We start from the raw sequence: 13612 nt of genomic DNA, 5'->3' as shown, positions 1-13612 counted from the left end.
AGTCAGAATGACTGCCAGGGGCATGAATAATTTTGGCCTTAAACATAACTATACATCTCACAGATTACAAGCAAATGACATTATTAAAAAAACAAAAATTCATGCATGTTGCCAAATATTTGGATAGCAGCTGAGTTGCTACCTCTCAAATAATGAGAATAATAGTTGATAAAACATATATGCAATTGCCGACTTACACCTGAAATTCCATCAAAGATTGGATTTTGTGTTTTAACCTGCACTTCAAAAATGACTGTTCTTCATCTTCCCAGAAATACTGATGAAGTCTTGTTTCATCTATGGAACCCAAAATCAATCCATGAATCTTTTTGTTTCATGAGCCAGATGTGTTTTACACCCCAACTATTTGCATGAGTCTCCTCTCTTTAGACAAAACAAGCACCATTAAGCCTTAGTATAGAACCTAATCTTGATGCACTTTTAAGTTGTGTGGATTGCAGTAACAATAAATCTACTCTTATTCTTATTGTTTTTCGTTTTAGCAGGGTGGCTGAGATACTTTTTAACTTTTATAGCAGTGAACAAGATGAAACAATAAAGAGCAGCCACACTGTACCATCACACTTAAGGTAACACAAGGAAATAATCATTCACACACACATACACACAAAACACATGATAAAAAGCCTTGCCAAAAGCAGTTTAGTTCTGTCCCTCAGTTCATCCCTGCTCATCTGTGTCCAGCTAAACATGCTATCCTCCGTATGTGTGCGTGAGCCTCTACATGTGTCCTTGAGGTGGCCCAATTATCATTCTGCTGGAATTGCTTTGCATGTTTCTACATTATGTCCTCCACTTTGTCTTTTCATCTAGCTGCCCTTTCTGTTCATGTTTGTCTCTCTTCCTAAGCTTTTTTCCTCTTACCTTACGGGACTCTTGAATTCCTCTCTTCCTCGCAGCAGCATCCCCTGAAGTCCTCTCCTCGTTTTTTTCATACTGTATACTCCTCATCCCTCCTTCTTCTTCTCCTCTCTGCAGTCTGCAACTTTCACTCTTTGCATCTACACCCCTCTGTTCTCATCAACTCTCCCTAAGCTTCTGCCCAATCCCTCTTCAGCTTACGCCAACATCTCTCCCTTCTTCCCCTCTCTCTCTTTCAAGCCAATAGTCAAGAGGCTTTTACTTGAGTGTGTGTGTGTGTGTGTGTGTGTGTGTGTGTGTGCGTGTGTGTGTGTGTGTGTGTGTGTAAGAGAGCCAGCTGGAAGTCTTGGTAGGAGGCAAGAGAGTATGTTTTTTCTGTGTATGTGTGAGCAGTGCACAGTTAGCATCTCTGGACACACACACTGGATGTCCATTCTGAGGTCAGATAGAGCCAAACTCCACCAAAACATTGTTACGTTGCCCTAATCCTGTCTCTGTTTGATTGCGGTTTGATTGCGGTTTACTGCAGTGTTTTAGGGGCAGATGGGCAGGGCTGCACAACTTTGATGGATAAATTGTTGGTTAGTGTTGTACATACTAGTAGAGACCAATAAAATACAATAAAAATACAGTACAGTGCCTTGCAAAAGTGTTCATATCTCTTGAACTTTGTCACATTTTGTCACATTACAACCACAACTGGTATTTTATCTAATCTTTGTATCTAATCTTTTGAAATATGTACAAAATAAAAATTTAAAAAGCACGCCGTGCATTTGAATTCAGCTTCCTGAGTCAATACTAGCAGTTTGCAAATCCAGAATGTAATTTTTGTCCACTCTTTACAAAATATCTAAAGTTTAGTCAAATTTGATAGAGAGCGTCTATGAACATCAATTTTCAAGTCTTGCCACTGATTTTCAACCAGATTTAATTCTGGACTTTGACTAGACCAGTCTAACACATGAAAATCCTTCAATGTGAACCAATCTATTGTAGTTTTGGCTGTAGGTTTAGGTTTGTTGTCCTGTTGGAAGGTGAACCTCCACCCCATTCTTGTTTTTTTTGGAGCCTTTAAGGGGTCTGCAACCAGTTCCAGTACCACTCTGTAGCTACATGTGGTTCTTAGGGACCATGCACCTGCCACTAAGACCTTTGGCCATCAGAATTGAGCAGTATTTAGATTTACAGCATGAAGGAAATAAGGAAGGCTTTAGTATAATATCTGCAAAGAATTTCTACAAGAGAATGGCAATAATAGCACCAGGAATATTTTGGGGGGTTTGTGTGTGATTAGGCTAAAAACAGTATGTTTATTTAACATATTTTTTTCATCCGTTTCAAGAATATGTGGTTATCTTTTCATCATAAAAGTTCTGTTTTTCTTTGTTTTAAAACTTCAAAATCCATTAACAAATAAAATTCAAGGTCTGAAATATTTACATTTTTTTGTTTCCTAATGTATTTTTAAAACTTGATAAGCTATCATTTTTGAAGATCCTGTAGATTTTGCACCTCAAAACAAAATGTATTCAGTAGGAGTGACACAGAAAGGGTGCTCTGAATTGTAATTGTTGCAGACATCTGCTCTAAAAGCGTTCCATATTTAGCTCAAATCATCTTCGCATCAGCTCTGATCAGTTTCCCTATCCCTACTAAAATAAAAACCTTCCAACAGAATGATGCTCCCACCCCCATGTTTCACTGTTGTGTTCAGGGTTATGTGCAGTGTTAGTTTATCTCCACAGACACCATGTAGCTCAAAAAGTTACATTTTGGTCTGATTTGACCAGAGCACCTTCTTCCATATGTCTGTCGTTTCTACATGACTCCACGTGGCCCTCTTTTAATGGTTTTCTCCTTGCCACTCTTCAGTAGAGGCCAGCTTATCCAGTCAACAGATTTGTCCACCTGAGTTGTAGATCTCAGCTGCTCCTCCCAAGTCATTATGAGCATCCTGGCTGCTTTATTGATTAATTATTGATTAACCTCACCCTACTTTAAACTTCTCCACAACCTCATATTTGACCTGTCTGCTATGTTCCTTGAGCTTCATGATGGTTTTTGTTCACTTCTCTAACAATCCTCTCTGCCCTTCACACAACAGCTGGATTTGTGCTGAGATTCAATTGCACTTAATTGTGTTTAGGGGTATCAGATTAAAGGGGGGAACTCCAAACTTTTAAAACATTTTTATGTTGGTCTATCACACAAAATCCCAATAAGATTCACTGCAGTTTGAGGATAGTTCACAAAATGTGGAAAGTTTTGAGGTGAGTTGATACCTCTGCAAGGAACAGTTTTTTAGAGGAACACGTGCAACATTTTAATCGTAAAATATGATAATCCCTTAGACCTTAATACATTAGAACTGGTTTTACCTTCACCATGTTTTAGTCCCATCAGAGTAGGCATCAATGAATGAATGTCTGCGTTCCCTTTCAGTCGATTCTCTCAGCACTACACAGTACAACACATGAGCATGAGGATGGGATATCACGCCCCGCGTGTCCTGGCCTAATCATGCCTCCTAGGCAAATGATGTGAGAACGACAGGTAACAGGCCCCGCCTGCACTATATACCTGTCCGTCATCATCGTCATTACTCAGTTCTTATGCTCTTCACCTCGCTAAGAACACCTCTTTGGGTCAGGCTAGCTAGCTGCTGCTGTTTAGCTCTGTGTCTCTTTTCGAAAGGCTACTTGGAATTAGTTCAACTGCTTTTGTTGGAGTTAGTCACCGCTGCCAGCTGGTAAGCGTGTCTGCCCCCGAAGCGCTAATTTCAAGCAGTTCGGGGTGGCTTTCGTGGTTCGGGATGAGCACAAAGCTATTGCAAGCGAAGTAGAAGTCATCTATTCATCCCTGTCCTCAGGGGTGCGTTTCCGTCTAAGCACTGTAGGTTCTCCACTGCTCAATTGGAAAAAATCTACAGGGCTCAAGTGACCACTGCTCGTGCCCTGAGCTCCATTACCATGCTGCAAACATACCAAGCTATGTGCTTGGCGGAGCTTGGAGCCGCAACACCGCCGGAGAGCCCTTTGATGCCACTCTTGAATGAGGTGAGAATCACCGCTGACTACATCCTTCGTGTATCCCGCTGCACAGAGTTGTCCCTGGGCAGAGGGATGGCATCAACGGTGGTTGCACAAAGGCACCCATGGCTGACGCTCTCTGACATCCCAGATAGGAATAGAGCCGTCTACCTGGATGAACCGGTGGTAGCCGACGGACTGTTTGGGCAATCTCTCAACGCCATACAGGCGAAATATGAGCTGAAGAAAAAGCAGACCAAAGCACTGCGCTGTATCATCCCCAGGCGAGATGTGAGACCCAAATCCAGCTCGGGCACTCGCAAACCAGCTGTACCGCCACCCCCACTGAAGAGGATGACGCGGCCCGTAAGCTTGAGCCCTCAGATGACACAGCCACAGAACCACGGCCAAGTTCCCCGAAAGACTGCCTGGAGCAGGGGTCCTCCTCCGGGGCTTGAGAGGGACTCAACGTCCCGGAAGAAGAAGACACAGTCCTCCTAGCAGTGGGACTCGAGATTCAGGGGTTTCAGGAGCAGGGAGACATCTTTGCCAGTTTGCGGCGGCTGCCACCCAAAATATGTTTTGCCCGGGTTGTTCCAAGAGGCGCTGCGTTTCCCCCACTCAGTCTCCCAAGCACAATTTCCCCACAAATGCATTGGCACTAAAAGCCCCCAGTTTGGGTGCGTTGAATGTGTTTCTGAGCACTACAGTTGTTCCATATTTTTTTATGTATGTTTTCCAAACGTTTCAATAAAGACAGCTTTTTCTATGGAAAAAAAGTCAAAATCAAAGGGCTGCCGGTGACAGCCAAATGAGGCTGCACCTCTCTCGCATGTCGGGAGAGGGCAGCATCGTTCTGCCAACAGTGACGCAGGCCATTCGCCTGGCTGCACATCCCCATGTGTGGCGCGCATGCGCACTCCAACATTGGGTGGAGAGGACCGTTGCTATGGGTTACCATTTACAGTTTTGCCGGAGACCCCCCCGCTTTCTTGGTGCGGTAAACACGGTCGGTAGTGGCCCAAGCAGCAGAGGTTCTGAGAGAGGAAATAAATACGCTGTTGGCAAAAGGAGCTATCCGTGTGGTTTCCGAGTCGGAGATGAACAGAGGTTGGTACAGCCGTTATTTTGTTGTTCCGAAAAAAGGGGGCGGTCTTCGTCCAATCCTGGACTTGAGTGTTCTGAACAAATATCTCCGAACATACAAGTTCAAAATGTTAACACTCAAGCAGCTTCTGAGTTCTATCAGCCCGGGCGATTGGTTCGCCACAATCGACCTGACAGGCGCTTACTTTCACGTAGCAATACACCCGGACAACAGACAGTTTCTGAGATCCGCCTTTGAGGGCAAGGGTTACGAGTACCTCGTACTGCCTTTCAGTCCGTCTCTAGTGCCTCGCACCTATACAAAATGTGTAGAGGTAGCGCTAGCACCTCTCAGAGAAACAGGCGTCCGCATTTTAACTTATCTGGACGACTGGGCTTTAATAGCCAGTTCCAGAGAGCAGGCGACAGTGCAGCTGTCTCGGGTTCTGTCACACATTCAGCCCGTAGGATTTGTGGTAAACTCGCAGAAAAGCTTGCTGATCCCAAGTCAGCAATTTTCATTTCTTGGTCTGGAAATATGCTCCCTTACAAGCAGGGCACGTCTTTCTGACCACAGCGTTCACCGCTGCCTCGCTCAGTTTCAGTTGGGACACAAACTGCGTTTCCAAACTATCTTACAACTGATGGGTATGATGGCATCTATGATTGCAGTAGTACCACTCGGTCTACTGAAGATGCGCCCGTTCCAGCGGTGGACCCGCTCTCAACGGTTGTGTGCATGGCGTCACCGCAGCAGAAAGCTAACGATAACCACTGCCTGTCTGTTGGCTCTCAGCCCTTGGTGGAAACCAGGAATGTTGTGCCGAGGTTCGCCAATAGGGAGAGGAGCCTTTCGCAAGGTGGTATCCACGGATGCCTCCCTGAGGGGGTGGGGGGCATTGTGCGATGGGGTGGCGGTGAGGGGGGTTTGGACACCAGTACAATCCAAACTCCACATAAACTACCTGGAGCTATTAGAGGTTCTGCTGGCTCTGCAACATTTCTGCCAGGTTCTGTTAAACCAACATGTTCTGGTCAGGACAGACAACACCAATGTTATTTCATACATAAACAGACAGGGAGGGACTTGTTCACTTCCTCTCCTGAAGCTATCACACACCCTCTTGCAGTGGTGCAGCATACACTCTCTGTCTATCAGAGCTACTCCTGTCCCGGGACCACTGAATCTGGGTGCAGATTTGCTCTCCAGAGGCGGACCTCAGGTGAGAGAGTGGAGGCTTCACCCTTCCGTGGTGGCACAGATATGGTGTCTGTTTGGGACAGCAGCAGTGGATCTTTTGCCACCAGAGCCAACACCCACTGTCCTCTGTTCTTTTCCATAACAGATCAAGATGCTCCACTGGGAGTGGATGCCCTGTCCCATCCATGGCCCAATGTACTCCTGTATGCATTCCCCCCAGTGGAAATGATACTATCTGTACTAGAGAAGGTGCGCAAACAGGATGTGTCCCTAATTTTGGTAGCACCCCGTTGGCCTGCAAAGTTATGGTAATCCGAGATAATCAGCCTGCGGGCAGCAGAGCTGTGGCAACTCCCCGTTCGCCGGGATCTCCCCACTCAGGCAGGGGGTGAGATATTTCAACCACACCCAGAGCTGTGGAACGTGCACGCCTACCTGCCAAGAGGTCCAGCTTATTAGCCAAAGGCCTCCCCCCTGATGTGGTGGCAACAATCCAGAATGCAAGAGCATCCTCCAATAGAGGCTTATACACTTATAAATGGTGGGCTTTTTACCAGTGGTGTGAGGACAAGCACATTATTCCATTTCAGTGCTCAATGGTAGAAGTTTTAACGTTTTTGCAGGAACTGCTGGATAAAGGTCTTTCCTTTTCCACAATTAAGGTTTACTTGGCTGCCATTTCTGCCTGCCATACTGGTTTTAATGGAGTCACACCAGGTGCTCATCCTCTGGCTGTACGCTTCTTAAAGGGGGTTCGTAGACTCAGACCTGTGATTAAACCCGGTTTTCCTTCCTGGGATCTCACATTGGTACTAGAAGCTCTTTGTGACCCTCCATTAGAACCTTTGGAGTCAGTAGAGGTGAAGTTCCTTTCATATAAGGTTGCTCTGCTTCTTGCTCTGACAACTGCAAAGTGGGTTGGAGACCTCCATGCTTTATCTGTAAATCCTACCTGCATACACTTTTCACCTGATGGTTCCAAGGTCACCTTGCGACCAAATGCAGCTTATCTTCCTAAGGTTATACCTTCAGACTACAGCTCCATGACTATGGAGCTTTCTAGTTTTTGTCCACCTCCATTTGCATCTGAGGAACAAAGGAAGTTACACTTCCTGTGCCCTTTACGTGCACTGCGCAGTTACATTGACCGTACTCAGACTGTGAGGTTGTGTGATCAACTGTTTGTGTGTATTGCTAACCCAGCAAGGGGGAAAGCTCTGTCCAGACAAAGACTCTCCCACTGGATTGTGGAGGCTATTTCTCTAGTTTACAGCAACAGGGGTCTCCCAATGCCACGTGGTGTGACGGCTCACTCCACCAGGGGCATAGCAACCTCCTGGGCCCTATTTAGAGGGGTGCCCATGAGTGACATTTGTGCTGCAGCCAGCTGGTCTTCGCCGCACACATTTGTAAAGTTTTATCGTTTGGATATGACAACCCCTTCTGTGGCTCACTCTGTTCTTTCTGCTGGGTCTGAAGTGCTGCACTAATATGCAGTACATGATCCAGGTTTGATGGCTGTTCTGCCAGGCGTTTATATATAGGGGTTGGACAATGAAACTGAAACACCTGTCATTTTAGTGTGGTAGGTTTCATGGCTAAATTGGACCAGCCTGGTAACCAGTCTTTATTGATTGCACATTGCACCAGTAAGAGCAGAGTGTGAAGGTTCAATTAGCATGGTAAGAGCACAGTTTTGCTCAAAATATTGAAATGCACACAACATTATGGGTGACATACCAGAGTTCAAAAGAGGACAAATTGTTGGTGCACGTCTTGCTGGCGCATCTGTGACCAAGACAGCAAGTCTTTGTGATGTATCAAGAGCCACGGAATCCAGGGTAATGTCAGCATACCACCAAGAAGGACGAACCACATCCAACAGGATTAACTGAGGACACAAGACGAAGCTGTCTGAAAGGGATGTTCGGGTGCTAACCCGGATTGTATCCGAAAAACATAAACCCATGGCTGCCCAAATCACGGCAGAATTAAATGTGCACCTCAACTCTCCTGTTTCCACCAGAACTGTCCGTCGGGAGCTCCACAGGGTCAATATACACGGCCGGGCTGCTATAGCCAAACCTTTGGTCACTCATGCCAATGCCAAACGTCGGTTTCAATGGTGCAAGGAGTGCAAATCTTGGGCTGTGGACAATGTGAAACATGTATTGTTCTCTGATGAGTCCACCTTTACTGTTTTCCCCACATCCGAGAGAGTTACGGTGTGGAGAAGCCCCAAAGAAGCGTACCACCCAGACTGTTGCATGCCCAGAGTGAAGCATGGGTATGGATCAGTGATGGTTTGGGCTGCCATATCATGGCATTCCCTTGGCACAATACTTGTGCTAGATGGGCGCGACACTACCAAGGACTACCGAACCATTCTTGAGGACCATGTGCATCCAATGGTTCAAACATTGTATCCTGAAGGCGGTGCCGTGTATCAGGATGACAATGCACCAATACACACAGCAAGACTGGTGAAAGATTGGTTTCATGAACATGAAAGGGAAGTTGAACATCTCCCATGGCCTGCACAGTCACCAGATCTAAATATTATTGAGCCACTTTGGGGTGTTTTGGAGGAGCGAATCAGGAAACGTTTTCCTCCACCAGTATCACGTAGTGACCTGGTCACTATTCTGAAAGAATAATGGCTTAAAATCCCTCTGACCACTGTGCAGGACTTGTATATGTCATTCCCAAGATGAATTGATGCTGTATTGGCCGCAAAAGGAGGCCCTACACCATACTAATAAATTATTGTGGTCTGAAACCAGGTGTTTCAGTTTCATTGTCCAACCCCTGTATGTCCCATACTCATGTGTTGTACTGAGTGAATTGACTGAAAGGGAACGTAAAGTTATGCATATAGCTAGTGTTCCCTGAAGGAGAGTAACGAAGTACAACACATGGCTGCCCCGCTGTTCAGCTGGGCTCGGTGAATAGCGGCTATCGAACAGAGTAATGACGACAATGAAGGACAGGTATATAGTGCAGGCGGGGTCTGTCACCTGTCGTCATCACATCATTTGCCTAGGAGGCGTGATTAGAGGTAGCTTCAGTCAGGACACGCGTGATATCCCATACTCATGTGTTGTACTTCGTTACTCTCCTTCAGGGAACACTAGTTATATGCATAACTTTACGTTTTGCAGAACTGGAAATATTTCCACATAGCTGAATTTGTCTTTCTTAAAACAAAGGGAAAAGTCTTCTTTCAATCAGCTGATTGGCAGTGTGCAGCAGAACATGGAAGAGCATTCTACTGGAAAACATTTTAAAACCCAGTGTAGCCCGAAGTTATTCTCAACCATGGCAAACTTTTAATTTTACCAACATGTTTCTTCTGACTAGAGGCAACATTAATGGCCAAGCCTCAGTTCTCAGTTTAATCTGATAAACAATCTGTGCAGGGATCTAATCACCAAAGGCAAATCAATAAAATTACAGCAATTATAGCCTGAAATTACATACCTTAAATAAATCAAGTACAGCTCCACAGATGCAAACTTTTGGTACCTGTGTAAAGGTAAGACATTAAAGAATATTTTTCCAGTGGAACCACTATTGTAATTGTTACTATGACTGGTTTATTTGTGATTGAACAAAGAAAAAGGTGAGTGTCTCTAGTTTGACATGAGACATGTGGGGGTGCTGCAAAGAGAAGGGTGCTTTTTGTACCGTTTTCTATACAGAATCAGCAATGTCTGAGGGATCATAAAATGTCATCACCTGTGTTTAAGTTGCTGTAAAACTAAATGTTATGTGTGCAAAACTCATTTGGGGAAATGTTTTGTGAAGATTAAAGCCTCCTCTTGCGATATATTTAACAAAAACAATTGGTGGAGTTTTACGTAGTTTGATAGACTGTCAAAAAGAGGCGTGGCCTAGTGTGCCCGCCAACGGGCCCGTCGGGCTTAAGAGGTTAATCAAAAGCCTGTCTCATTTCTTATCAGAAACAAACTTCTTTGTTGAATGTCAATAACGTCAAATCTGCCAGGAGTATGAATACTTTTGGGCAAAATGTAAATCATGAACAAACGGCCATGTTTTTTTGCATTTCTATTAAATTTGGTACATGTTCCTGAATATTTGGACAGCAGGTGAGTTTATAACAATATCTGAAAATAAGGGTTTAGAAAATTATGTTGGTAACGGTTCTCCCCCCTCCCTTAAGGTCTGCAGCTAGACTCCTTTCGAGTTAAGTGAGTTTAAAGCAAGAAGACAAATTTAAAACAAAAACTGAGACCAATTTAAAAGATTACAATAAAATCTCTCCTTGAAAGTAACATAAAAAGAAACGAGGGAATACTCAACACTTTGGAACAGTAAAGGAAGTGGAAAGGTTATGTTATAAAATGCGAGTCATATTTAAATAATTTACAACTGAAGACTAGAAAACCTTTGATTCACTTGATCTTCTTTTGATTTTCCACTCAAGATGTTCTCAAACACTAATGATAACCAGGTTGTGATACTTTTGGCAGTCCATCTGTGTGAACTTTAATCTCAGCATAAATCCAGCTGTTCTGGCCACAAAGGTTTGTTAGAGAACATTAGTAAACAGCATCATGAAGACCTAGGAACACAGCAGAGAGGTCTGGGAGAAAGTTGTGAAATTTAGAGCAGAGTTGAGATATAATATAGTCTCCAAAGCTTTGAACGTCTTACAGAGCACTGTTCAATCCATCATCTGAAAACGGAAAGAACATGGCATAACATCAGGCTTATCAAGACAAGGTAGTCCACCTAACCTAATAGGCTGGGCAAGGAGAGGATTACTCAGAGAATCAGTCAAATAGCTCAATGGTAACTCTGGAGGAGCTGCAGAGATCTGCAGCTCAGGAGGGAGGCTCTGTCCACGGAACACCTTCTTGCCATGCACTCTAAAAATATGGTATTTATGGAAGACTGTTAAGAAATAAGCCATTGTTGAAAAATAGCCATGAGACATTGTGTTATTTTCCACAATGCATGAATGGGACACAGCAAACATGGAAGAAAGTCCTTGGGTCAGATAAAACCCAAATTTAACTTTTTGCCCAATATGCAAAATGCTAAGTGTGGAAAACTAACATTGCACATCACCTTAAACACACCTTCACCATTGTGAAACAAAGCGTTGGCAGCATCATGCAGCTGGAATGATTTTCCTCAGCAGGCATCTCAGAGAAGTTGCTCAGAATTTAAGTGGAGATAAATGGAGCTAAATACCAGAGGATATTGAAAGAAAACCGGCTGGGGGCAGCAAAAGACTTCAGACTGGGCTAAAGGTTCAACTTCCAACAGGACTATGACACTAAACATAGAACCAGAGAACCATTAAAATGTTTTAGAGCCCATTCAACTGTGGCAAAACCTGAAAACGCTCATCATCTAATCTGACACAGCATGAGCTATTTTACAAAGAAGTATGGGCAAGAATGTGTCTCTTCCTTTTGCAGAGGTGACAGAGACATACCCCGAAAGACATGCAGCTGTGACCGAAGCAAAAGATGGTTCTACAAAGTATTAACTCAGGGGATTGGAAACAAATGCACGGAGGCGACTTCCCAATCAAGCACTCCATTGTGTTGGTCTATCCTATAAAATCCTATAAAAAACTTTGATCTATGTTGCTGTAATGTGGAAAAGGTCAAAGGGAGTGAAAGCTATTGCAGCGCACTGTAAATGTGGTTGAAAAGTTGTAAAAACTACTTTTTTCTAAAACAACCAAAAAAAAGTTGTTCATGGACATGGTTGTGAGTTCACCCAACTGACCTGCAGAGCGCTGTTGAGGAAGCAGCTGTTTTGTCCCGGCTCGTTGCTAAGGCCTTTGCTGGGCGCGATGGAGGTCATGGTTCTCGGGGTCACCAGCCCCTGTACCCCACCAGCCGCTCCGCCACCCGAGGCAAAGTAGTTCCTCTTCCACGACATCACTACCTGGACGTCCCTGTTTCCACAGGAATGCAGAGAAGGGGCGGGGCAGAAACCAAGCGACAACTTCTATGTCACTCCCATGAGAGAGAAAGATGGAGAATGGGAGAAAGGCAAAGCAGGATGAGACGGGATGAGAAGTAGAAGGAAGGAGGCAGCTATGGACTGAAGAGATGTAGGATGTCTTTGATAGGGATTTGGCCCCCATACAACCCTTCCACTGTCCAGCTGTGTTTTTTTTAAAGTGCTCCACTTATATTTGCTAGTGATTGTGTTGTTTGTCTGTTTTTTTAGCTCTGTGGATTTAGAAGTCTGCGTTTGAAGCCATGGGAGTGGTTCCAAGTAGTCTTTAGGAAGATTTTCTCAGATGAGAGTGGTTCTGACAGCAATGCTGCTCCCATGTGGGGATCCTTGTGGTTTCTTCTCCTCTTTCACTTTATCTGAAAGACACAAAGACAAATCTGTTAGGACTCAATATACAGCAACATACTAAGATCCTACAATCAGCAGTTTTCAAAAGAAAAACTAAAGTGCACTGACAAAAAAAACATCTGTTAGCACTCTTGGGTGTCTGGTAGCTGCCATCAAACTCCACTAGCTTGGTATCTAGGAAATTGCAGATCCAGGAGAAAACATCTGTCTTTCCTTGGCCCATTCCTGAACTGCTGAGTCAGGCAGTTAGGACTTTTGAAGTCCTATGTCAGAAAAATCAACTGGAATGGACCATAAAGTAGCAATTCTGACTTAAGAAGACGATGCTTAGTTACTGATGCAAACTTTCAATATGTCCAATATGGATGTCTCACATATCAACAATGGTTATAGCCAAAGTATTAAACTGTTTATTTGGACTATTTTGAGTTTGTACCCCACAAAAACATGTTACTACAATATTAAACATAACTAGAAACCTGCAAGCAGCTTTGAAGGCCCTCGCACCCCTCAGCGCAACTCGGGCTGTTGAGCGACCGCAGGAGCCTGGCATCACCTCATACACGCCACCAACGATGACACCGCTTCACTTCAACACATCGTCAGTAAGTGGTACTGTGAGCAACATGTCATATGATCTTCGGTCATGCAGAGTTTCAGTGTGGCAAAAAGCATTCAAAATTTCTAGTAAATCGGACCTTCCAGAAGGACGCTGCAGTCGCTTGTTTGTTTGTGGGCGGGGCTAAAACAAAATCATCAATTGACTGTGTCAAAATGTCCATCATTAACTCATGATCATGTATACTACATTTGAAGTGGATCCGATGATGAATGAGGGAGATATAGCCCTTGAATTTCCCTAGGGGGCGCTGTTGATCCAGATTTAAATGTAATCCAATAGAGCTGTTTGGGGGCTGACAAAGATCAAGCATATTCAGTTTGGAGTGATTCGGACCATGCATGTGTAATTTAGAGCCAAACGTATGGCTGTGGCGTGACATCAGAATTCACCACGCCATCATAGCCACACCCTCCAGCTACAGCAGTAAGTACTGGC

General features: G+C 44.4%; 1 protein-coding gene across 6 annotated transcripts in view; it reads right to left on the bottom strand.

The window, feature by feature from the left end:
• The window catches only part of LOC124875194 (inactive ubiquitin carboxyl-terminal hydrolase 54-like), a 122721-nt gene that overhangs the window by 92760 nt on the left and 16349 nt on the right, over nt 1-13612 (bottom strand). For 5 of the 6 annotated variants that reach the window (XR_007039991.1, XM_047377179.1, XM_047377177.1 and 2 more), the window contains one exon: nt 11968-12563. Coding sequence is in view for 5 of the 6 variants with exons in the window: in XM_047377179.1 (XP_047233135.1) it covers nt 11968-12123 (156 nt within the window). In the remaining variant the exon portion in view is untranslated. Of the gene's footprint in view, nt 1-885; nt 1128-11967; nt 12564-13612 lie in introns of those variants that run through there. The other variant, XM_047377181.1, reaches the window with a different exon arrangement.

This window comes from Girardinichthys multiradiatus, chromosome 10 (assembly GCF_021462225.1).
Source record: "Girardinichthys multiradiatus isolate DD_20200921_A chromosome 10, DD_fGirMul_XY1, whole genome shotgun sequence".
Classification (NCBI taxonomy): domain Eukaryota; kingdom Metazoa; phylum Chordata; class Actinopteri; order Cyprinodontiformes; family Goodeidae; genus Girardinichthys; species Girardinichthys multiradiatus.
The sequence above is the reverse complement of the archived record's forward strand: the minus strand, read 5'-3'. Positions and strand labels throughout refer to the sequence as shown.